Source organism: Syngnathus floridae, chromosome 12 (assembly GCF_059516105.1).
Source record: "Syngnathus floridae isolate MCC-2025c chromosome 12, RoL_Sflo_1.0, whole genome shotgun sequence".
Lineage (NCBI taxonomy): Eukaryota > Metazoa > Chordata > Actinopteri > Syngnathiformes > Syngnathidae > Syngnathus > Syngnathus floridae.
The window spans coordinates 5,447,990-5,471,854 of record NC_142424.1 but is presented as its reverse complement, the minus strand read 5'-3'; the positions used below and the strand labels follow the sequence as shown (position 1 = coordinate 5,471,854).

At 40.1% G+C, this 23,865-nt stretch overlaps 2 protein-coding genes across 3 annotated transcripts; both read left to right on the top strand.

Annotated features, from left to right (window-relative positions):
• The first annotated feature begins 246 nt into the window (after positions 1-246).
• On the top strand, positions 247-8,297 carry urm1 (ubiquitin related modifier 1). The gene is made up of 5 exons (XM_088393044.1): positions 247-348; positions 1,004-1,074; positions 4,990-5,071; positions 6,600-6,648; positions 7,134-8,297. The coding sequence occupies exons 1-5, from the start codon at positions 314-316 to the stop codon at positions 7,200-7,202; spliced, it is 306 nt and encodes a 101-aa protein (XP_088249170.1). The 5' UTR covers positions 247-313; the 3' UTR covers positions 7,203-8,297.
• Positions 8,298-9,794: 1,497 nt separating this feature from the next.
• cercam (cerebral endothelial cell adhesion molecule) lies at positions 9,795-23,404 on the top strand. Of its 2 annotated transcripts, XM_088393039.1 has the most exons (14): positions 9,795-9,943; positions 12,479-12,571; positions 18,004-18,181; positions 18,984-19,094; positions 19,182-19,299; positions 19,472-19,606; positions 19,674-19,878; positions 20,003-20,122; positions 20,210-20,286; positions 20,697-20,803; positions 20,885-21,017; positions 21,083-21,210; positions 21,335-21,538; positions 22,080-23,404. In XM_088393039.1, the coding sequence occupies exons 3-14, from the start codon at positions 18,066-18,068 to the stop codon at positions 22,312-22,314; spliced, it is 1,689 nt and encodes a 562-aa protein (XP_088249165.1). In that variant the 5' UTR covers positions 9,795-9,943; positions 12,479-12,571; positions 18,004-18,065; the 3' UTR covers positions 22,315-23,404. The 2 variants fall into 2 exon arrangements, with proteins under 2 accessions (XP_088249165.1, XP_088249164.1); XM_088393038.1 differs by lacking the exons at positions 9,795-9,943; positions 12,479-12,571 and having other exon boundaries at positions 17,430-18,181.
• The last annotated feature ends 461 nt before the right edge of the window (positions 23,405-23,865 follow it).

Here is a 23,865-nt window from a genome sequence, read left to right as displayed (position 1 = left end):
TAACATTTAAATAAATAAGTAAACTATATTTATTTATAAATAATTGACTTATTTTAAAATAAGAATGCATTAAACTAAAACTAATTATACTTGTTCGAAAATAATTTTGTAAATTTTGTACATATTTATCTTCCCAAATATTTTTAATCATGTTTAATAAAATAATTTTTTTTTTAAGATAATAAAATCCTAAAACCATTGTTTCGTAAAACGGAAATGGACGTCTGTTCATTACGTCACGCCCTACGACACTTCCCGCCCTCTTGCTCCCTTCCGCGCACAACACGCGTCACTTCCTGCATTTGCCGACAAGATGGCTGCACCCGTAGCCGTACATCTGGAGTTTGGGTAGGTCTTTCAAAACCTTTCGCGACTGCTTACTGTGTCTCCAAACGTACCCCAGAGTTTTTTTAGTGGAAGGATATGACACCACGCGATAGTTCCAGTAGTTATTGTTTCATAGTTAGTCTTCTGTGCAGTTTAATAAGACGTAAAGCGTTGGAGAAGCTAGCTATAAATTAGCTGTGTTTGTAGCCTCGAGCTGTTTCCGTCAACCTGACTTGCGCTGTCAGAAAGACGAGTGCTTCTTCACCGGTTTGAAAGATAAATAGGTGTGTAAATACGATAATCTTGTGATTTCTAATATACTGGCACGGTAATGACAGATGAACTGCATATTTGTGTGTATTTAGAAGTTTAGTTTTCTCAAATGCGGAGACGAATAAAATTATTCTTGCCGTCATAAATAACGTGCTCTTTCAACCTGGATTATTTTTCTATACTTATCACCTTAAATGGTGAGTAAATCTGTTTGCAATACTTTTTTGTGGACTCTTTGTGGTGAAATATTAAATGTATAATAGAAATACTATTTTTCAGGTGTTTTTTTTTATCCATTGCTTGAATGTGTATTTCGTCAATCTACCGCATTCATATTTACTTTGAATATGGATAGTTTTTATGACAGAAAAATCTAATGTTTCTTTATCATTTTCTTTTCCAGTGGAGGAGCAGAGCTTCTTTTTGGTGGCGTGAAGGAACATCATGTCACTCTTCCAAGCCATGAAGAACCTTGTGAGTGTCTCTCCACACAAACATTTATTATTTGTTGTCTTCATAGGACAAGTCAAGATTGTTATTAATAATAATAAACATTATTAATGGGATTTATCCATGCAGGCACTGACAGAAGTAGAATTTCTAAATTTACAAACCTAAAAATAATTTTAGAAAACACTGATAAACATTTGTGAAATGGTTCCTATATAGGATGATGGGAAATTTTGAAAAATATCCCAGAAAATTTTGAAAATATCCAAGTCCCCCGTGACGATGCATAGTGGCTAATTGGACTTGCAGTTGAGATTTACGAGCATATGGCAAGTATGAAGGTATTAATGGCAAGCCCTGATTACAAGACTGCATAGAGCCTTTCCCAGTCGACTGAGGGCGAGAGGCACCGTCAGCCAATCACAGCCGCATTGGGTTAAAAAGGCCAACGTGATGAAGGTGTAAGCATTCTAGGCCTCTACATTTTTATGTCAGTGTGTTACTCATCTTAAACATACATAAGCTATAAAGCGTCGGGTATATATTTCCCATATCCATCTTGCCCTTATATAGCTCTCTCTTTCTTCCTCCTATTGTCCCTGACGAGTAGTGCCAGAGTGTGAACGGAGGCAGTAAAAAAGGCAGTAAAGGAGACTCAAAGGGCTTCTGGGGCTTTACAAGAGTGGAATTAGGGTTCATCCTCCTAGCCCTCTTATTTCATTTTTTTTTTTGTCCATGCTCATTTCTAGAGGAAAACAAAAGACAGAAAAAAAATCTACCAAAGGGAATTTCCTGAGATTAAAGTCAGGATCTTGCTCATTAGCTGCAGGGTTAAATGTTAGTTTCCACGCAGGTTGGAATGAACGCAGGAGAAATAAGTGTCATATTGGTTTTGGACCAAACAAAGGACGAGCGGCCGTGACGCTAGAGTTACCACAGTGACGACGACACAAAAGTTGACCAGAGAAGGGAATGTTTAAGACGATATAACCTTAGTGCACCACGCCACACCACCCGTGTGGATTTATACATGTGTGTGTAATATATGACCCAAATATGGGATTTCGTATCAAAATAACTGGTTCAATTCAAAAACACATTGAGTAAAATATTACATGATTTTTAGTTTGTGTCATTTTGATTTTTATACTAAAGCCCACAAATCACTTAATTTTTTTTGATTGATTTACAGAAATAAATAAACTTTTCACTCCAATGCTCATTTTAACATCCAGTTTCTTCCATATAATTTTAATTATTGTAGTGTGTGTGTGTTGTGTGTGTGCGTGTGTGTTGGCGGAGTGGGGTTTGAAGGGGCGGGGTGGGTTAGGGCAAATATAATTGCTTCTGAATCCTTCTTATTTCTCTGTGACCCCAGCCGGTGATTGATGACCCTCGACTGAAAGACCCCGCCCCCACTCTCCTCTCTCCTACGCACGCACACAAGCGAAAACCCCCAATGGTCTGGGGGTCTCGTCGTTTTTACATCAGTAGAAAGATGGATCACTCGTAACCCCCCCTCGTAGTCACACGACCGTCATAATCGGTCAAAGAAAGCCCCCCCCCCCCCAAAAGAAAAATAGACAGCACTGGCAGTGATTGGCCGGTCATATGAAAAGAATAAAAAAAAACAGCATTGGCGGTTTTGAATCTCCATCAAAATGGCGCCTTTTCCCTCCCCTCGCTTCTCCTTCCCGGCACCCACGCGGCGGCGAACTCCCATGATGCACGGCAAGGACGTGACGCACTTTCTCCCCTTTACTCGTTCGCTCATGTCCATTTTGTTTTATCAGCGCTCATTCCCGGCGACGATGGCGACGTCCGAGTTCTCCCCCTCTGTACTCACCTTTCGTCAGAACGACACCATATATATTTACTCTACATTAAGCTGCCTTTTCGGGTTTAATCTGAACTAGCAGCCATTAACGGCAACGCCATTAAAAACACCCCCCCGCCCCCCTCTCCATGGCTTGTTTCTATTTTAGGGCACAGTTTGAATGATGGCCGTGTCTTCCTGGAGGAGGAGAGCAGGTTTTATTGGGAGGAAGGTGGGGGGGGTAGATGAAAAGCAAAATGGGGTCCGAGAGGTAATGATGGAGAAAAGCACAAACAGTCGATAGCGGAGAAAGTGAAGAAAAAGGAGAAGGGGTCGGACTGCAAAGGAGTTATGACTTTTCTACTGATTACCTCTGTTTTTAGCCCTGCAGGTGTGTGCTTATATATATGTGTGTGTGTGCGCGTGTGTGTGTGTGTGTGTGGCTTTAGGTACACTTGCACAATCTAGTGAGCGCTACCAATTTTTTTTTTCCAAGACTGTTTAATTGAACAATATGTTTCATAGAAGGGGAACGCATCATATTGTACTGAGCTAATATTTTGTTTACTGTGTGTATGTGTGTGTGTGTGTGTGTGTGTGTGTGTGTGTGTGTGTGTGTGTGTGTGTTTGGGCCCCAAAACACTCGCATTGTTATACGTCTGCCTTATAGCACTGCAGTGAAAATGAACATTACTCGCGTAGGTACATTCGCGAACACACACACTCGCACTGACACTCTCTCCCACGCACACACACGCACACACACACGTGACACTTGACAGGTAGCGCTGCAAATCATATTTGCTCCATTTTTTTATTCACAGTTCTCTAAATTTTGTTTTTGTTAATATTGTTTTTATTTACACTGATGCAAGCTTTAATTGTGTTGATTTTCTTTTCTGAAGAGGAACATTTAATCTATGTGAACCGATAGTTGCCATAAAAAAGGCAGAAATAAATTGCATTTTTTTATGATATTCCAAAGATTTATTTTGTTCCTGTTAATCATTTTAAACCAATTTATTTCCGTATTGTGTTGCCTTCCATTGCTGCTGCGTCACAGCACGAATCGACTGATACCTTCACCCTACCTCGCTTCACCTCGTCATACCTTCGCGCCACCTCTTCTCTTTTCCTCGCTCTTCTTTTTTTACCCTCTCTTGCCATTATTTGGATGAGCTTGTGACAGGGTTTCAAATAGCGGTGGGCAATCTACGGCCCAAGGGCCACATTTAGTTCCCGAATGCATTCGATCTAGCCCATCATGCAATTATATTCATGATAGACATGTTTCTTTTCAATCATATTTTTTCCTAATATTAGTTTCGGTCGAAAGGAAAAAAAATCCTCGCATAAGAATTGTATGGTGTGACTTTTACACAGATCTTGCACTTGTCCACGAGTGTAATCATTTTGTCTAAGAAAACACACACATTTAACATAAAGCTAATATATTCATTGGGCGATGGCGTTTAGCAGGGTGGGGGGGGGGTCGCTTGCATTTATCCTAAAAGTGCTCATTGTCGCCCGGTCTGAGCGCGGCTTATCCCTTTGTCGACGGGGTCAGCGTCGCCGCAGATGAGGTCGTGCTCATTCAATGCCAGCCACGATGGCGTTCAATCCCGGACGCCTTTGACTCTAACGAAGAAAACAATCAAGCTTGCGTAAACATCTGTACGCTGGTATGATGTGTGCTTGCTTTCAAATGTTGTCCTTGCTTCTTCATCAAGTGCACACAAACAGCTGTTCTTATTCTTCTCAGTCTCCCTGATGTTGTAAATACGTACGTTGATATTATCAGCTGTGTAATTCTTGATTATTCTTATGTGCTGCCGCTGTCCACTTAGCTGCTGTAAAACCAAAATCTCCCCACTGCGGGACTACTAAAGCCTCATCTATTCTATTCCAGTCTGAGCAAGGTGATCAATGTCACCCTTGGCCATTGACATTAGCCTTCCCCCCCCCCCTCAACGCCAACACAGGAACTCATACATATACATGCGGCCACGTCCCGCCTGGTGCCTCCGTCCCGTCGCGTCACATCGACCAGGGGGCTGGAAAGCACGCACCTTGACCTCTCACCCCTGACCTCTGTTGTCTGCCTTTTTTTTTGTTTTTTGCAGGGGATATGAAGCAGCTGCTGGTGTGGATCCGACACAACCTGCTCAAGGAGCGGCCTGAGCTCTTTGTCCAGGGCGACTCTGTGTGAGTTGTGTTGTCATTGTACTGTTTCTCAACAGCCGGTAAGGATACGTAGCGTCATTAGAGAGCGCTGGCTGCAGCTCCGTCTGAGTTTTACGGCGTGCCTTTGCGGACCACTATTTATAGCATCACCTGACCACGGAACAGAGCGAGCACACCTATAAACCTGCTCCGTTAGTCGTAGGCGTGTGTATTGTCTCCTTTCATCAAGGCGTTTTTATGACCTCTATCGTTTTGTGATCATTTTACAGTCGTTGTTGTTCTTCTGTACTTTAATGTCATATCGACACATATGACGCACACAGATGTACTGTCTGTGTGTGTGTGTGTGTCATGTGTCCATCATTACCGTTAAGCTTCCCCCCCCATCCTCTCCCTCCCACACTTGTTTAAAAGCCTCATCAGGATGTATGTGATGCTTCTGGCTCTCCATTAATTTCAACTGACATTTTGATTCCCTTCATAATCTCTATGTTTACCCTCTTCCATTAAATTTCGTTTAAGAAATAGAATTGGGAAACTGAGACTGACATGGAACTCTCTACCATAATGTTGCAATATAAATATAAAGATAAATATTATAAATATAAACATATAAATTATATATATATGCATATATAAAAGTGTGCATATATATATATATATATATATATATATATATATATATATATATATATATATATATATATATATATATATATATATATATATATATATATATATATATATAATACAATAATATATATAATGATAATATACATATATATTATATGTATATTATAATAATATATAATACATATGATGGTAACTATATATATATGTGTATATATATATATATATATGTATGTGTATCTATATATATATATATATATGTATGTGTGTGTATATATATATATATATGATGGTAACAGTACCGCTGTGCTCAATTGTGTTTCCTGCTTCTGCTGTTCATCCCGTGTTGTTTGCATTACACTTCACAAAAAAAAAAAAAAAAAAGACCACACACATGCAATGCAAGGGGCTCCTGAGGTGCCCGTGAGTGTTGAGTGGTGGGATGAAGGGTGTTGTCTTTGTCTGGCATTTCTCTAATATTGTTCCAGGTTTTTTTTTAAATTCACCATCGTAAAAAAAAGTATATTTTTAATTGGGGTTTTGTCCACACGTATTCTTCATTATTCTCAATGTGAAAAATTGGTTACATCTTTACATGCTTATAATAAAAAATCACATTATTAAGTATTTAAGATATTTACACTATAAAAATAATTTAAAAAATCTCCAATAGCTTTAGAAGAAAAGAAGTATTAAATATTTGTAAAATGATGTGAGAAAATGATGGATTTTTTGGTTTTTACATATATGCAAAATTTAAAAAATGCTCCCATCCATCTTGTATTCAAATAGCTAGTTTACATTCTTTATAGTTTAGCTTTTGCACATATTGAAGTATATTATGATCCCCCGCTTTACCTGTGTGATTCATTACCCCTTCCCTGCCCCCCTCCTTCCTCCACCACCACGGCCATTATAGGAGACCTGGGATCTTGGTGCTGATCAACGATGCAGACTGGGAGCTAATGGTGAGCACTGCCAAATTTGTAGCCTTTCTTCACATCTGGTTGTTCTACAGAGCAAAGGGGGCAAAGCTACGGCCCGTGGGCCATATGTGGCTCTGCCAAAGCATTTGTCGTGATACAAAAAACAACTACAACTTCAGAGGAACTTTTATTTAGAAAAAATCTCAAAACATTTAAGCAACAAATACATCATACATTTTTGACATGTTGTCGAGGAGTATTGCGGGCACCCGGCCTCCATTTTGTGCCATGCGTGGTGCCTCACAGTATGCTTGCGTGTCACAATTAGAAGATGAGCACAAAGGCTAATCTGTACACCGGCGGAAGGCTTTCATTGTGATCCCTATAGGTCAACCGCATTTGATGCCTGACCTTGTAGACACACACACACTCCTCTTAGAGGATTCTGTGTGCACAAATCCCATTCATGGGCAATATGTTTGTATTGACACAAGGATATTTACTGTGTTATGTTGTGGGGCCTCCAGGGCGAGTTGGACTACCGCCTGCAAGAGCGAGACAACGTCGTGTTTATTTCCACTTTGCATGGAGGATAGAATACACACAGACACATTCATGGACACATTATATCCTGCTTTCCTCATTCACATCCCAACAAAGCTGAATCCCATTGGACGTTGCATCAGACCGCCGAGGTGATGGATGGTCCTTAGGAGCCTGAGGGGATCTCAGAAATGGCTACCAAGCTTTCTGATAGGAATCTTGGAGGACTGTTTCTTCTTTTTTTGTCTGGCAGAAGGTTCTCACTGGTGGACACTGTGCCATACAAAATTCTTCTCACATCACCAAGTGGTGCTTTATTTCTACCCATTATAATTTCCCTCTGTTTTAATGTAAACATGCTAATATTTTTAAAACTGCAAAAATAAAATGAATTTGTTTTAGAATGAATTAATAGCAGGAGGAATGCTATTTTTGTTGTTAGTTTGCCATTTACCGATTAAATTAAATCATCATGAAATAACATTTATTGACTAGCAGGAGAAATGTTACTGATATTATTACAAGGGTGCCATTTACCAATTGAATTATGCCCCCCATTGTTAGTTATTTTCTCCTACTTTTGTCCATTGTAGTTTTTTGTAAAATTCTGGTAAATGTAAACAAGAATGCAGTTTTTGCCATTATGACAAGGTGGCATTTATCAATAAATAAACAAAAACATAATTTGAGTCCCCAATATAGTTTCAAATCATGTCAAATGTATTTTTTTATTGTACTAGAATAAAATTTTACCAATCACAAACCCATCGTCATTTAAACATCATTTTGTGGTTCCCAGAAAGTGAAAACTCTATCATGTTAGCTTTATTTCAATTTAGTTTTTAATTCAGGCCATAAAATTCTCATAATATTGAGTCTCCCTCATAGTTTTTCCACCAGTGTTTAATATAATTCCAGTTGTCATTTTACCTCAGTAAAACCAGCTTGAACACAATATTTATAGCCACTTTTTCCATCCTAATTTTTAAAATGTAAAACTTCTTTAGTTACCAAATTAAAAACTCTTTATTTTTCGTTATTTACAGTCCCCTTTAGTAACAAAACAGCACCACAATAGTGCTCAGTGTGTTTACTTGTAAGGCCTTGTCAAATGCTTTATTTTCTAAATAAATTAATTTCTCTGAAAACTGTTTTTGTGTTTTATTTCACACACAGTTTTTTCCTGTTATAATTGTACATGCTGTTATTTTATGGTCACTTCAGGGACATTTTCAGCTTGCTCAAGGCCTGTTGCGGAACCATCCAAGACACGTGTGTTTGTGTGAGTGTGTGTCCGCGCGTGCGCGCTCGTGTGTGTTTACGCGTGTGTGTTCCAGGATGACTGCGGGAGGTCGAGGTGTCGCCTCGGGCTGCCCTCTTCTACGAGCGCTCCTGGCGACCCCCCCCCCCCCCCCCCTCTTTTTTGCAGAAAAAAATCTTGCCTGTGAGTTCCTATTTTGCAACGAGTTAGCGTCTGAGAATAAGTTGAAAAGGAAATGCAAATGAGTGCGCGAGGGCCTCATTGGAAACTAAAGAGATCATTTTAAAGATGTTTGTTTTTTTCCAAAGGGGGCAGTCATTTCCCGTTTTACTGTACTTAATCCCTTTAAGAGTGAAGCATTGTTAAAATTATGATTTGTTAATTTGCTAGCATGCATTTGGAGTGCAGCATGCATGCATGCACACTCAACGTGGATGATTGGCATGCATTAAGTTTCTTCTGTCGATCTATCAGGAAATGTATATAAAGCACATGCCAGGCATAGATTAATACAGTTTAAATATTTTTTTTTTACTTCCAGTGTTAAATAAGGTAAAACAAATCAATGTAGTTTAAAACCTGATTGCTTTTTTGTGTTTGCATAGAGCAACATTTTCCATAAGCAAGACACACAAAACAAAAAACATTTTTACTCACATGCAAAGATTTCTGTGAATCGTTTTTGCACGTACGCGGTGATTGTGATTCACGTTTGAATTAAATCCTAAAATAATTTGGTGTGTGTGTGCGTGTGTGCTCCAGATAAACAAAATTACAAATATTTTATACAAGAAATTATCTCCCAGGTTTATAGCATTTTATTTTTTCCCAGTTGTCATTATTTGGAGGAACAATGATGCATTCAAATAAACACAAATATAGTCTATTGCTAAATCATGTTTCGTCAGGCCTACGCTGTTTAAAACATTTAAACACATCTCAGCGTAACGAATTGCAACTATTGCGTGCCCTATGGTCAATATGTTTTATAAACATGTAAGCTTTTTTTTTTTGCTAATTTTGCAGGACGGTGCATGGTGAGATTAGTGGGGGTGTTCATTTGGTGCTGAATGTGCGTCACTGTTGCTCGCAGGGCGGCCTGTCAGCACTCAACTTACTGCTTTTCTACTATTTGCCAAACCAAAGTCGATACATCGACGCCCCCCCGCTCAATATTTGCCATTTAAAGCAAACAGCCTTGATTAGATGTTCGACAAAGTGTAAATACCAATCGGGGGGCGGCCCAAGACGTCCCCCCCCCTCCCTGAACGCATCACGAGACCTGTGCCCGTTCGTTAAATTGTCACCCCTTGTCCAAAGCAACAAAATAACACATTTCCCACCTTTTTTTTCTTCCTCCTCCTCTTTCTTACCTGCAGTGACACTAAAGGAAAGGCCTCGACGTGACGTGATGAATGCGAGTCTGCAGCAACAGATGTCCATACACAATTCTTGGTGGTCGTACTGGAGTGGACGCAAGAATTGCGTTTGGACAATCAGCCGCTAAAAGACCCCACTTGTCCTCACGGGAAGGTAACGATGCTTCAAATATCATTTAATGGGTAGCTTTTCGATGAGGTTTCCCCTGATGTGCATATTCTCACCCACTCACACTAGTCAGGACACGAAACATTTTTGCTGTCATTAGAAAACATAGCTGCATAAGCAAATGGACTTTTTGCAAAAGTTAGCTTTAAGTCAATGCACATTTCTGGAGCAGCATTTGCCGCTTTAAATAAAATAAAAACACATCCCTTAACGTGAAATAGAAATGAGCATTTTCATTTCCCCTAAAAGATTAATAAAGTCCATTTCGAGGACGCCATTTGTGCACCTGTCATTGGTTCACTTCCAGACGCACAAAGGCTTTCCCATTGGAAGAAGAAGGCCAAAGGGGGGGAAAAATCCTTCCCCGTTTAAAGGAGAAACGCGCCGCTGCAGGTGTCTTCGGGATTGTAACCCCAAAACGTCTTCACGAATGAAATATCACACTCTTAGCTCCCTCTTTTTTGAGCGCGTCGTTGCTTCACTTCCCTGCTGCGTTCAAGTGCCACTCGTGCATCGTTGCGTTCGAATGTCGCCCAGAAAAAGCAAAAAAAAAAAAAAAGGTGCAGCTTCGTCCTTGCAAAATGCCCCCTCCCCTTTTTTCCCCTTCCACGCCATCCTTTCCTCGTGGGTGTCGAGCTGTGACTGGGTGCGTGTCGGTGTGCCCCGCTGCCTTTTTCTTGCTTCAACAATACCAGGGAGAGAGAGAGTGGGGGAGAGAGTGAGTGGGGGAGAAAGAAGGGGCAAAAAAAAAAAAAAAACGACGCAAGGCGCAGGGAGGAGCGCGGAGAGCCTCCTCGCTTGGTACTGAATTTGAATAACACCACGGGGTGATAAATGTCCATTGTACTGCTTAAGTCATGAATCTCGGCTGTCCTCTGTGACACACACGCACGCCAGCCAACAGCTGCGATGAGAAACCAGCAGCTCCTCTTAAAGACACAACAACCGTTTTTTCTTCTCGCCCCCTTTGCTCATCCCCTCTTTAATTCTTTTTTTTTTCTCTCAAATCAGAGAGATTACAATCCTGACAGTGTTTACTCGGCGGCCCGCACTGCATGACGTGTCAGTGTGCCTCTTGCAGCCAGGCACTTGCCACATAAAGTGGTGCCTTCAAGCGCCATGTGCAGCCATTCTGCAGAGAAGAGAGGAGATTTGTTTATTAAGCAGGGCTCCTTGTTGGCTAAAGAACAAGTGCATTATGGGAGGTGACAGAAGACGTGTTGTCAAATTGAGCAACTTTGTCCTTATGGATGATTGCGCCACGTGTGCAGCTGTCAGAGAATTTGACAATGTGTTTATTATTATTGTGCAGCATCATTTGGGCTCGGATTCACCCTTGCATACTCACGACCTCCAGTACTCTTGATATATAAAAATTAATTTAACACAATGATAAATTATGACGTTTTTTGTAATGCATTTGATGATTTGCACATCAAACTGACACAGTATAGCGCCAACTACAGGTGAGGAGGACTTACTCGATGTTAGACATTTTTCTTTTTGCCTTCAGTCACGGTGGCTGGTATCGGCAGCCTCCGCGAGTACCTGATACCGTCATATAATTCCAGTATCGGACCGATACGATACCTGGTATTAGTACTCGTACCACCAAAGGAAATGATTAGCTCTTCAATTACCAACATAATAACCAATACTGAAAAAAAATAGTGAAGTAGGTCCAAATGTTCACCAAAAACAAGGGAGAGGTTGCTAAAATGCGTAACATTATTCTAAGCCACTAACATTTTACATCATTTGAACATAAATATTAAATATAGGAAAATTAAACTTAAATACAAAAAAATTACCTAAATAAATGTTTTAAAACCTTTTTGAAAATATTAAATGTAAATGTATTAAATGTAATACTAGTCATACTTGTGCTGTTGATAAAAGTTTCAAGCGGAAATCAAGTAAAAAACAAAAAACAAAAATCTAATTTTCATATATAATTGTGGCTATAAGTGAAGTGTTGAGAGACTCTGTCGCCAACATGCATGGCTGCTGTAAATCACTGCCAACAGCCTTTCAAAATATCCACACACTGTCTTTTAATCAAACCTCTTTCCTGTCTTTGTCAATCCGATGCTTATGATAATTATGCCATGTTTTTGAGGTCCATAAAAAAAAAAAAAAAAAAGAAATAAGATGCTGCAAAATTTGGCTGCAGTTTTGCTAGATGTGGCTAAAGGCTTTTTTCGCCCTTTCGGGTGTACTTAATAAAGTGTCTAACGCTGCAGCGTTTGTTTGATGCGTACAAACTCCCCCCGTCCCTTTTACTTCTTCTTCTCTCCTCTCTCTTGTGTCTCTAATAAATCATCCTGACTGATCCCGCCCTGGGCGCAGGGGGTCCTCCTCTTTAAAGCTCAATCCACCCCCTCCTCCTCCTCCCCCTTTTCATCTCTGTGAAGAAACCGAGTTAACCTCTGCTGATCCACGGGGCCAGAGCCCCTCTTCAGCTTCAACCCACCTCTCATTCATCCAGCCAGTCACTCATTCATTGCTCTTTTCTTGCAGGTTGCAAAAAGTGGTGAAAAGCAAACCGCGCGTCCTCCACTTCCTCGCTTTGCCCTTTTCATGCGCCGACTCCTCCTGAGGCGGGAGAACCCAGTAAGTCAAGAGGCTTCCACTTTCACTCTCACCTCTTTGCCGCTGGGGTTTTGAGAGCTTTCACCTCGTGGTTACTTTAAACGTCACGTTGGGAAGAACGCGCCAAAGCATCTGCTGCTTTATCGCAAAGTAATTCCAGAGCATTTCAGTCTTATTTTAAGTTGGGAATTTCTTCTCTTTAAATTTTTTTTCTCTTTATTTTTTTTCCTTGTAATATTATATAGGTCTGTACAGTACTGGTAAAATTATAACTTTTTCCCTCACAAATTTAAAACTTAAATTTTGTGTAATCATAACTTTGTTCGTTAAAATTATAACTTTTTTCTAGTAACATTCCACAACATTTGCACATTTAGGCTTATTTTCTACATCACAACTTTATTGTCATAGAATTAAAACTTTTTTAATTACAACTTTAATATTTATTAGCTAGTAGTCATAGTTTGCTGAAGTGGCGTTTTGAATTTACTAAATTTCATTTCATCAAGTGGTTGCAGAAAATAAAAATCATCTTTCCTCAGATTTATATTTTTAATTAGATGTAGCTGTATCCAGATGATTTTTATCTTATGCAACCACTTGATCAAATAAAATGGAGTAAATTCAACACAAATATTTTTCACCCTAATAGTATTTTTTTTCTTCATTCACTGTGCCTATTTGGCTCAAGGTAATGAGATTAAAACAATCAAGTATCTTTGTCTAAATAGCAACAGTGACAAAGAAAATGTGAGGGCTCAGTCCGGCACGTCCAGCATTGTTGAATGAAGGTCTTTTGGCTGAGCGCCTTTTATGGTAACCGATGCTCTTGGTGGTGTATAGTGGCCGTGTGTGTGTGTACACACAGAAGCAGTAGGGGACTGCTGGGCTCCACGCGGGGACCACTGTGCCTCTCCCCATTCACAAATCAATGTTTAACCCGCTGGCTAAAAGGCTTGGCAGGGGAGAGGGAGGCCCAGTCGGCAGGGTGGGCTATCAAACCATCCCGTGGAGGGATAGAAGGGAAAGAGAGGGGACAAAAGCCGCATGGGAATTCTTGGGCCGAACCTCATCGGGTGAAGGCATCTCCATCCTACTGCTGACTATGAGGTTGTGCTAACAGTGGGGTAATCTGCGTGAAGCGTTAAATACCCTCTCGGTGCACTGATTTTGTGGTTAGTACTGTTGTGTCATAAAAACATGGTTCCCTGCACGTCAGGAAAAAGTAGAAGAGAAACAGATTTAAGCTCGTTATATTGTCCACATCATCTTCAAGGCTATTTATAAGAGCTATTTACACACTGCTGTTTTGGTTAGCAACGGAGTTCAAAAGGGCTCAGTAATTAAACTATTTAATGCTCATGTGTGAACAATAGTGTCATTGAACTGAGATAATTACAGTTACAACCTGGTTTTGTCCTGATGGGAAAAGAGGCGTGTTTATTTTTCTTAAGCAGCTGACAAACTGGTCCTGTACTTGAAAAATATCCAGTACATTAAAAAGTATACGATTTAAAAAAATTAAGTTTTAACTTTATTTAATCCACCTTTTTCTACTGTTTATTTGTTTGAATCTAAATTTGATTTACAAATAATTCAACGATTGCTTTGACAAACACTTATATAAAGCAACACTTTTGTTGTTGCTAGGCAGAGTCCACAGGTTTCAAATGTAACTCCCCTTCTGACCAATAAAAAAAACACTAATGAGAATTACACAATAGTCTCACAATTAAAACCATCTGTATTAAATATAAAAAAAAACGTACTGGAAAGCAGGAAAGCGGCATCTGGTGTCTGCCAAATAAATCCAGGAAGAATCAGCTCATGGTATAATGTCTCACATTAAAGGATTAAAAGTGACTCTTTCCTCCAACCTCACTCCCCTTCCTCCCCACTTCACGCCCCCAATCATCCACAGCACCCATACAAACACACCTTCCTTCCTCCCCCCAGCTCGCATGCCATGACATTGGCTGCACTGTTGCCTGGCAACCAGGGCGGATGGACAGCGTCATCCGGGGAGTAACAGCGGTAATGTAAAGCTGCTCCCCTATACATCAAGTTTATATCTTCATCTGCAATTTATTTATTTATGCTAAACTTAGCTACATGAATCATTTCAGGCCATTTCATCATGAATAATATGCAGGCCTTCAAGTATTTTCAATGCATTTTAAATTCAATTAAATTGCTATCGCCCAGTATATAAAAAAATAGTCAAGTATATGAAATGAGGCTTCAAAATTGTGAAAATTCAAGCCCTTGTCATCACTCTCAAATAGTATGATGCGACATCCCAGCCTGCTGAAAAAAGAATGCGACTTTGCCTTCCAACTTTCTTGCGCCTAAACATGTTTGAGCTAAAAAAAAATATATCCACATTAAACCACCAGTTAGCCGCCAGCTAACAGCTAACATTGAAAAGTAGTAAAAGAAGTGCTGTGCTTCCATGTTGTCAGCAACTCTAACCAATCTTAAAGCATGTACAGTATAATGGGTTCAGCAACAAATCTTTAGATTGACTTTACAAGGATTTGAACATAAAACATTAAATAGGGCCACCACCTGTTTTTAATGTGTTTGCATTTTTATAGTAGCTTGAATTGCTTTTGGCACACCACAACAAGAGCATCATGATGATGCACATGGCTAAATCGGATAAGTCCTGATAAAATACACCCACACAGTCGGTGATTCTTTGAATTGTGCAAACTACTGTGATGCGTGGAATCAGTGGTCCATTGGGGAGTGGGTGTAGCCATAGTAGACAGAGCAAATGCTCCATAGCTGCTGAGTAAGAGGGTACGTGCCTCGGCTCAGACCCTGAGTGACAGCTATTGACCCGCCCCGGCCAAAAAGACGTCTCAGTGGGAACGCTATTGATTATCGCCGCGGCAATAAAGGTCCCGGAAGCTCGGGAGAATGTCATGGATCTCGGACGCCCATGCGCAGCTGATCTGAGCACACACAAGAGACACATTTTAAGCTATACAAAGAAGGTGTATAGATAGCCATCGTATGGTGTGCTGGTAAGGTCACACAAAACATAGCACAATCAGAAGCAGGGGCGCGTAAAGGACGGGGGTCGAGGGGCGGGTCAAAGTTCCAATATTATAATAAAAAAAATGCCACTATCGAAAAAAAAGGTGCTATCTTATATAATATTAGTCGTTGCTCAGTGCTCAGGTAACGACCTTGTTTTCTTAGTCATGTGACATTCGCAAGCTGCGCTGTGATTGGTTGTTAAAAGTTTCCATTTCAAATCATCAAATATATTACTTTGTAAGAGTAAAGTCATAATACAATAAAAAAAATAAAATTAAAACATTCTTTAATCTTTTTACTAATGTGAAAATAGTAAGAGAAAACAAGTCGTAATAAATTAAAATTAAGGAATCAATGTAATGATAAAACTTAACAGCATAATATTGTATTGTTTTCAAACTAACTATATTGTAACAATAAACCACTTGAATTACTAATAATATTTCATATTAAGTCAAACTATAGGGACTGAAAAGTGATTTCAATGCACTTAAAAAATTCCAACAATTACATTAATATAAAACCTTATTAGATTTTCATTCCAATTTCATATTTCTTGAAAAAATAATATAAAAATAAAAATATATAACCCTAAAACCTTTGATCAAAGTGTGACAAGTTTTTTCTTCTATAATTTAACCCAATCTGCAAATTGTTTTTTGTGTAATGTGTCTAATTTAGCTGAACTCTCCCTTTAAACATGTCAGGTGCGGTCAAGTGAGTCTGTATACATTTTCTTTAGCCAAACAATGATGAATTTCTTTTTGTCTTGAATGCTTTCTCTAACTTTTTCCTTTTCCTTATGCCCTGCATTCACACACCCCCGCGCATTAACGCCAACGCCACCCTTGACCTCGCTGTGAAAAGTTAGCGCACCCGAGGTTGAACTCTCCCAGCTCGCTCGCAGCCACCGAACGCTGGGAAAGTGGCCCTTCTGACATACGTGTGTGTGCGCGTGTGTGTGCTGGTGTGTGAGCGTGGCGACACTCGGGGTGTCATGAAAAGGAGAGTTTTGACCCTCAACCCCTGACCTGTCCACACAAATGACCTTTTTAATGCCCAACGCTGCTATTGTCAGCCATGGTTGCCTGGGCTTATGTTTGGAGCCCGCCAACAGAGTCTTAATTCATTATATTTTATTATATGGACAATTATACAATTAAGAAAAAAAAAGACCTCAGGTTTAAAGAATAAAGTTGTCATATATTACAGGTCAAAACAGCAAGAAAATATTATTCAAGAAAAATGTATAATGACATTAGATGATAAAGGCCCAATAAAGTTAATTCTAAAAGAAAATCTTACAATATTGCAAGAATAAAGTCACAATTTTTTGTGCTAAATGTTGCAATATTGTGTGAATAAAGTTACAATATTGAAAAATAGAAAGCTCTTATGTTAAAAGAAACAAGTTGTAATATTCAATGTCGTTTTTCTTAATAAGGTTGTAATATCATGATAAAAAATTACAATATTATGAGGAGAAACCATAGAATAGTAAGCAAGAAACGATTTTAATGATACAAGTCCCCCCAAAAAATCCAAAAAGGATTTTAATTTTGACACTGAGTTACAATATTGAGATAAAAGTTTTCATATTAGGACAGAAAAGTTGTAATACAATTCTTGGAAAAATAGGCCAAGTGTTTGCATCAATCTGTTTATTATCATTCTCAGTTAAATATTTTAAGCATACAAAGCAATCGTGCATTTAACTACATTACGTGGAACTGCGAGCTAAATTAATATAAATATATTTTATAGAATACAAATAAATACAAGGTAGTAAGATAGGGCGTGAGCGGCGTTCCTGGCAAAGATGAGCGTGCTTTTTTTTTTGCCATGTGACGTAATCTCGAAGCGTCGTAAATCGGGACCGATTTGCCACTGCAATGGGAAAATGGGGATTTTTAATTGGTCAAACGGCGCCTCCCAGTGGCCAGTCCTTGAAACTGCTATTATGACTCCGGCTTTTCGGTACATTTTGTTTCCACGTTGCAATATTAAAGTTTTTAAAGAATAAAATTTGTTGCACCCGAATATGTACTTAAAATAATACTTTTTATTGTCACAGGAAAATATGGCATTAGTTTTTTGGACTCAATCCTAGCGGTACGTGTCTCAATTTGGTGACATGGGATTAGTTGTTACATAGGCGGAACTTGTAAGGCGAGAAGAGGGGAAATGTTCTAACTTGTACGCTGGAAAAGGGAAAGGGGCTTGGAAACTTGGGAATGCCCTCTTTTCTTTTTTTCCTCTTCCTTGTGGTAACTTGGACTGCTGACGCGTCCGGCAGCTGCCTGCACTCCTCCTTCCTTCTTTCCTTCCAGAAAAAAAACGAAGGAGAAGCGGCACATTCGGAGCTTGTTTCGCCATGTTGCTCCGCTACGTTGTTTTTGTTTTAGGTGTCTTATTGTGCCCGTCCCGATGCTACTTCTCCGAGGAGAGATCTCCCGAGGAGTCGCGAATGCAACTTCCGACGGTGGTGATCGCCATCATAGCCAGGAACGCCGCTCACGCCCTGCCTTACTACCTTGGAGCTTTGGAGAGTCTCGACTACCCCAAAGATCGTATCTCGGTGTGGTGGGTGAATTCATTTTGGCCTTTAAATCATGGTATTAAAGTCACAAAGTTTTATTCTCCTTGCAGCTTCCTTGCTCCCAGCCCCATGTTCACTCAAATTTCACTTCTGTTATCTTTGTCAAACTTAGGTTCGACGCCCAATATGGGTCTTTTTTTTTTTTTTTTTTAAGTTGTCAGACCTGAATGTGGTGCCATTTCTTTTTAGCCAATGCCTTTTGGATTCATATTTGCAGAAGGGATCATGTCTTTGTGGTCAAGAACTTTTTAAATTAGAAATCAAGTTTTTCTTTTGCAATAGAATTTTCTGTCCATTCTGGATGATGTTTCCCCCAAAGTCAGGTGAGATAGACCCGAGCACGCCTGTGACCCAAGTGGGGTCAAGCTGTCTGGAAATTGATCCTCAGCTATCACAATGGACTTGTGGTCTGCCTCACTGTTCTGAGGTTTAGGTTTTGAGTCTTTGGGTGAATAGCCTTAGGACATCCACAAAATGAAAATGCGTACATGTGTCACATTGAGCTCATGACTCAGTTGTTGGCAAGGAGGAAAGAAGCAGTTGAAACGTCTGCTGATTTGGGTGTGCGGGTTGGATGGAGCTAACCACAGGGAAGGACTTGGAATCGCTGCCATGTTAGCTTTTGTTTTAGGACTCAGTTCAGTAGATTTGCTTTCAGCATTGCGGTGACGGCTTTTGTGATTTCTCTTTCTGAACAATTTTCTGCAGCCAGCATGTTCCTTCTCACTTGTCCGTATTACTGTGTTTTTTTTTTTTTTTTAAACCTGTATTTTGTGTGCTCCTCAGGGCTGCCACAGATCACAACGCAGATAACACCACAGCCATCCTCAAAGAGTGGCTCACCGTCATGCAGAAATTTTACCATTATGTGGAGTGGAGACCCATGGAGCAACCTGTGTAAGCCTTCATTTTGAAATCTTTGACTATCTCTATGTGTTGTTTTTTTTTTTTCCTAGAAATGTGGATCTCAATGCCTCATTTCAGGTCCTATGCGGGAGAGATGGGTCCCAAACACTGGCCTAACACCAGATACGAGTATGTGATGAAGCTAAAGCAAGCGGCGCTTAACTTTGCCAGGAAACGCTGGGCGGACTACATCCTGGTACGGAATACAATTTATATAAACCCAAATAGCGGATTGATGTTATTTATTACGCTGTCACAATTTCTTATCAATGGAGATTTTGGTTATACTGAATTAGAGTTTGTTTTGTTTTTGTTTTTTTTATATATTCCAAAACACAAGTGTGAATCAAATGACATTTTTGTTTTAGTATGCAGACACCGATAACATCCTTACCAACCCTAACGCACTCAACCTGCTGATAGCTGAGAACAAGTCGGTCATAGCTCCCATGCTGGACTCTCCGGGAGCGTACTCCAATTACTGGTGTGGAATAACACCACAGGTGAGGTGCAACTTTAACATCCTCTCTTTAAAAAAAAAAAAAATTAAATCCTCAATATGTTTTTTAGGGCTATTATCGAAGGACAGCAGAGTATTTCCCCACCCGCCACCGTCACCGCTTGGGCTGCTTCCCCGTCCCGATGGTGCACTCCACCATGTTGCTGGATTTAAGGAAAGAAGGAATGAAGAAACTGGCTTTCTACCCTCCTCACAAGGAATACTCCTGGCCCTACGATGACATCATCGTTTTTGCTTTCTCCTGCCGAGCTGCAGGTTTGCAAACACTCCACTTTGTGCAATTCTCAATAATAGTATCAGTTTATCTCAATCAGTAAAAAATGTCTTCAGTCTTCACTTCGGGTCTTCCTGTTTGTAATTATTTGTGAATTGATTACAGCGATTCAGATGTACTTGTGCAACAAGGAGCGCTACGGCTACTTGAATATCCCGGCCAAACCTCACCACACTCTTGAGGACGATCGTCTCAATTTTGTCCACGTTCACTTGGAGTCTATGAGTAAGTCTTTGTTTGGTCTTCTTCCTCTTTTATGTCACATAAAAGAATGTTGTCAATGTGTTTTGTCTTTTGCGGTTCTTCTAACAGTTGATGGCCCTCCAATGAAGCCTTCTCGATACGTCCACATGTTGCCCAAGCAGAGAGACCTGATGGGATTTGATGAGGTAAATACAACTCTCCGTCAATTTTACACAATAGGAATGATTTGATTTATTTTCACAAAGCAATAGAAACGTCTTCATTGTTTTGTGTTTGTGCACATTTTTATGGATATTAGGTGTCTATTGGCAGCATAACATAGGGGGAAAATGTTTTCCTGTCTCGTCAGGAAAATGTTCGGAAACTTGCTTCCAGTCTGTTATACTTGACGAGTGGATAATTCTGTTCATTTGTTTTCTCTCTTTTTTTCTTTGCTTTTATTTATTAGCAAACAAACAAAGTAATATACAGAATATTTTAAAACTAAAATACTTAGCAAAATAATCCTTAATTAAAATGTATTTTAAATAAAAATAATAAAAAGGCCTTTTTTTTGGATAAACATCCTCGCAACGTTTTTTGTCGTCTTCCTTAGATTTACCTGATTAATTTGCGCCGGCGCCCCGACCGCAGACAGAGGATGTTGTTCTCCCTGAATGAGCTGGAGGTCGACGTCAAGGTAGTTGACGCTGTGGATGGAAAGTGAGTACACTCTTACAGAAAGTCTGTTTGAAGGATGGTAGAACAATAAGCCCCGCCCACCTCACATCTGTGTGTCTGTAGTGCACTGAACAGCAGTGACATCAAAATTCTGGGGGTGGACTTACTACCGGGCTATTACGACCCATTCTCTGGACGTACTCTCACTAAAGGAGAGGTGGGCTGTTTCCTCAGCCACTTCTATATCTGGAAGGAGGTAACAAAAGCTTCATCAAAATGTCTAGATTGTAGAGCTTTGTGGGCTAAAGTTGTTTTCTCCAGATGGTGGACTTGCAACTGGACAAAGCTCTGGTGCTGGAGGACGACGTCCGCTTCCAGGCGAATTTTAAACGACGAGTCCTGCGGTTGATGGAGGAGGTGGACCAGGTGGAGCTGGATTGGGATCTTATGTGAGGCAAATTTAAATGACGTCATCCAATGCGAGAGGTTTTGTCAGGAAGATTATGGATAAAGAACATTCTCCTGGACAGTCCGAGTGCTCATTTTGCCTTCTCTTGCTTCGCTCTGCCAAAGATATTTTGGCAGGAAGCAGGTGAACCCGGCAAAAGAAGAAGCGGTGGACGACGTCCAGAATCTGGTAATGGCAGACTATTCCCACTGGACTCTCTCTTACGCCATCTCCCAGCAAGGTGCCCAGAAGCTAGTCAATGCTGAGCCGCTTTCCAAGATGCTGCCCGTCGACGAATTCCTCCCCATCATGTACGACAAACATCCCAAGTACGTATTGGATTCCTTTCCCAATCCTTCTTTTTTTTTGTGTGGCCGCACCCGGAAATATGGATTGTTTATTTTTGGTGAAAACACACCTTTAGATGATAATCACTACGACGCATGTTTAACTTTTCCCAGCTGCTGTCTTCCTCCCCCTCACTTTGTTTTAATGACCCACGGCAAAACGTTAACACATGTCATTGTGTTCTTTGTTCCTCGCTTTATTGTTTTTTTGCATTTGCATGCGATCCCAATCCCAGAATATCCTTCATGTCGCATAGTTGGCCATCCAGCTGCAGAGTGAATGAGATACCGAAAAACACACGGAGTAAAATACTTGAGAGGCCTACTCACCAGACGGCCTGGCTGTGTCCTTTTTCTCGAACATGTGTGGAAAAATGGATTATAGCCAGCCCCTCTGGGATTCTCATTCAACTCGCTACACTTAACCACTAAGGACTGAACAATGACAACACAGCACTTCTGAGTTCCACATTTATGTTGTAATGTTGGAATAATATTTCCCTCATTTTTTCTTTCCTCACAGCGAGGACTACAAGTCCCACTTCCCCAACAGGAATTTACAAACCTTCAGCACGCGCCCACTTCTGGTGCAGCCCTGCCATTACGCCGGCGACCCACAATGGGTGAGCGACACCGAAACGTCAACGCTGTGGGACGACGACGCGGTGCGCACAGACTGGAGAGGCTCCCACAAGACCCTAAAGGGGGGCGTACCCCCACCCGAGATGCTGTCGGCTTCCTACAAGGACGAGCTCTAAGAGGCGAGATGTGAACACTGTCGTGACAAAGTGTTGTCGCAATCCCACCCCATGTCACGTGGACCACCCTGTGCCGTTTTAAGGTGGACTTTCCTGCAAAGCACGTTAATGGTGACATGATGGTGGTAAGGTTGACATTTTTTTTATTTGTGTTCATCAGGGACAGGTTTTCTTACACGTTGCACAAAAACACATTTTGCGATTGTGACAAACTATTCATTTGTTTGTTCATAACTAAATGTACCTCATATACTGTATCTGGAGCATTCACTTTATTAGGTACACCTACACTATCTGAAAGGCAATTAAAAAAAAGACCTTAGCAAATGTTTTTAAATTATGTTACAGGACACTGCAGGGGTGCCCGACGAGTTTTCCTACCAAGCAGCTTGGCAAAATTAATATTTTACTTCCTAAATTGGAGTTAAGGGTATCATTTGATTCATATTCAGTAAGGTAACATCACAAACTTCTTACTTACTTTTGCATATAGATATTTGCTTTTCCACTGCACTGTTTATTTTATTTTTTTTAAACGTGGCGTCTGTGTGCTAGAAGCTAAACTGCACTGTGAGTTTATTGACTAAACGTGGCAGTTGCATTTCCTGTCTCTTCCCTGATACAAGTATGTTCTGTGTGCGAAGCCAAATAATCTCCCCAACATAATTCTACCTGCATTTTGTTTTTCAGAATTTATATGATTCCTAACTAAAAATGCAAGCTTTCCTGAGCCACACAAACTGATGTGTCGAATCTGACGTTGCATCATAATCAGACATTTTTTTAATATTATCCCTGTCATCCAACTTCAGCTTTGATTTGAATCACTGATTTCCTCTTTAAATTCATCTCGACGGGGTTACAATTCAACTAACTAATATTTCCGATGCTCCATAATAGATTTCGAACGCAATCACAGCGCACACACGTCAATGAAACTGGCGTTGCATTGCATTGCTTTGTTCATCTCAATGTCTTAATTTATTTGTTGTCTCACAACTTTTTCCACTTGTCAGTGTCTTCTCTGCATCATGCATTTTGTTACAATCCAAGAAAGCAACAACAGTATCATAAATATCTGGAATCGAAACATTCTCATTATCTGACTGTGACTTTTTGTTATAGATGGATGATCTTATCAGACATGAGAAAATTATTTTTTCACACTGTTGGTAAGTTCACACATGTATTATTTTTACAGAATGTTGACCAATCTGAAATGTTGAAAACAGCTTCGGTGTTAATGATTGAACAAACATTTTTGGGGTTTCGTGGAAAGTGATATCAGAGGACTGCGATCTGTGAAATTTGCCTCCAATGACACACATTTGCACTCGATAGCACTTCCAGTCTTTATCTGCAGGGTCTATAAACAATTCTGAAATTTGAACTGGTCTGACCACATTTAGCAGTCTGCAATGAGCACACAAGTGTTAACTGGTTTAAGTTGGTCTCAGGCACACATTAGGTTTTTATGCGATGCAGGTAAATACACTTTTGGCGCAATGAGTAGTTGTGTGAACAATATTATTGTGTAATCTGAAAGAGTGT

Bases quoted from the DNA above. Each gene is read 5' to 3' on its own strand.
- urm1 (XM_088393044.1), top strand. From the start codon at position 314: ATGGCTGCACCCGTAGCCGTACATCTGGAGTTTGG. The intron at 1,075-4,989 runs GTGAGTGTCTCT...TGTTTTTTGCAG, and splicing joins TCCAAGCCATGAAGAACCTT to GGGATATGAAGCAGCTGCTG. The intron at 5,072-6,599 runs GTGAGTTGTGTT...CGGCCATTATAG, and splicing joins TTTGTCCAGGGCGACTCTGT to GAGACCTGGGATCTTGGTGC.
- cercam (XM_088393038.1), top strand. From the start codon at position 17,973: ATGTTGCTCCGCTACGTTGTTTTTGTTTTAGGTGTCTTATTGTGCCCG. The intron at 20,287-20,696 runs GTAAATACAACT...CGTCTTCCTTAG, and splicing joins ACCTGATGGGATTTGATGAG to ATTTACCTGATTAATTTGCG. The intron at 21,018-21,082 runs GTAACAAAAGCT...TGTTTTCTCCAG, and splicing joins ACTTCTATATCTGGAAGGAG to ATGGTGGACTTGCAACTGGA.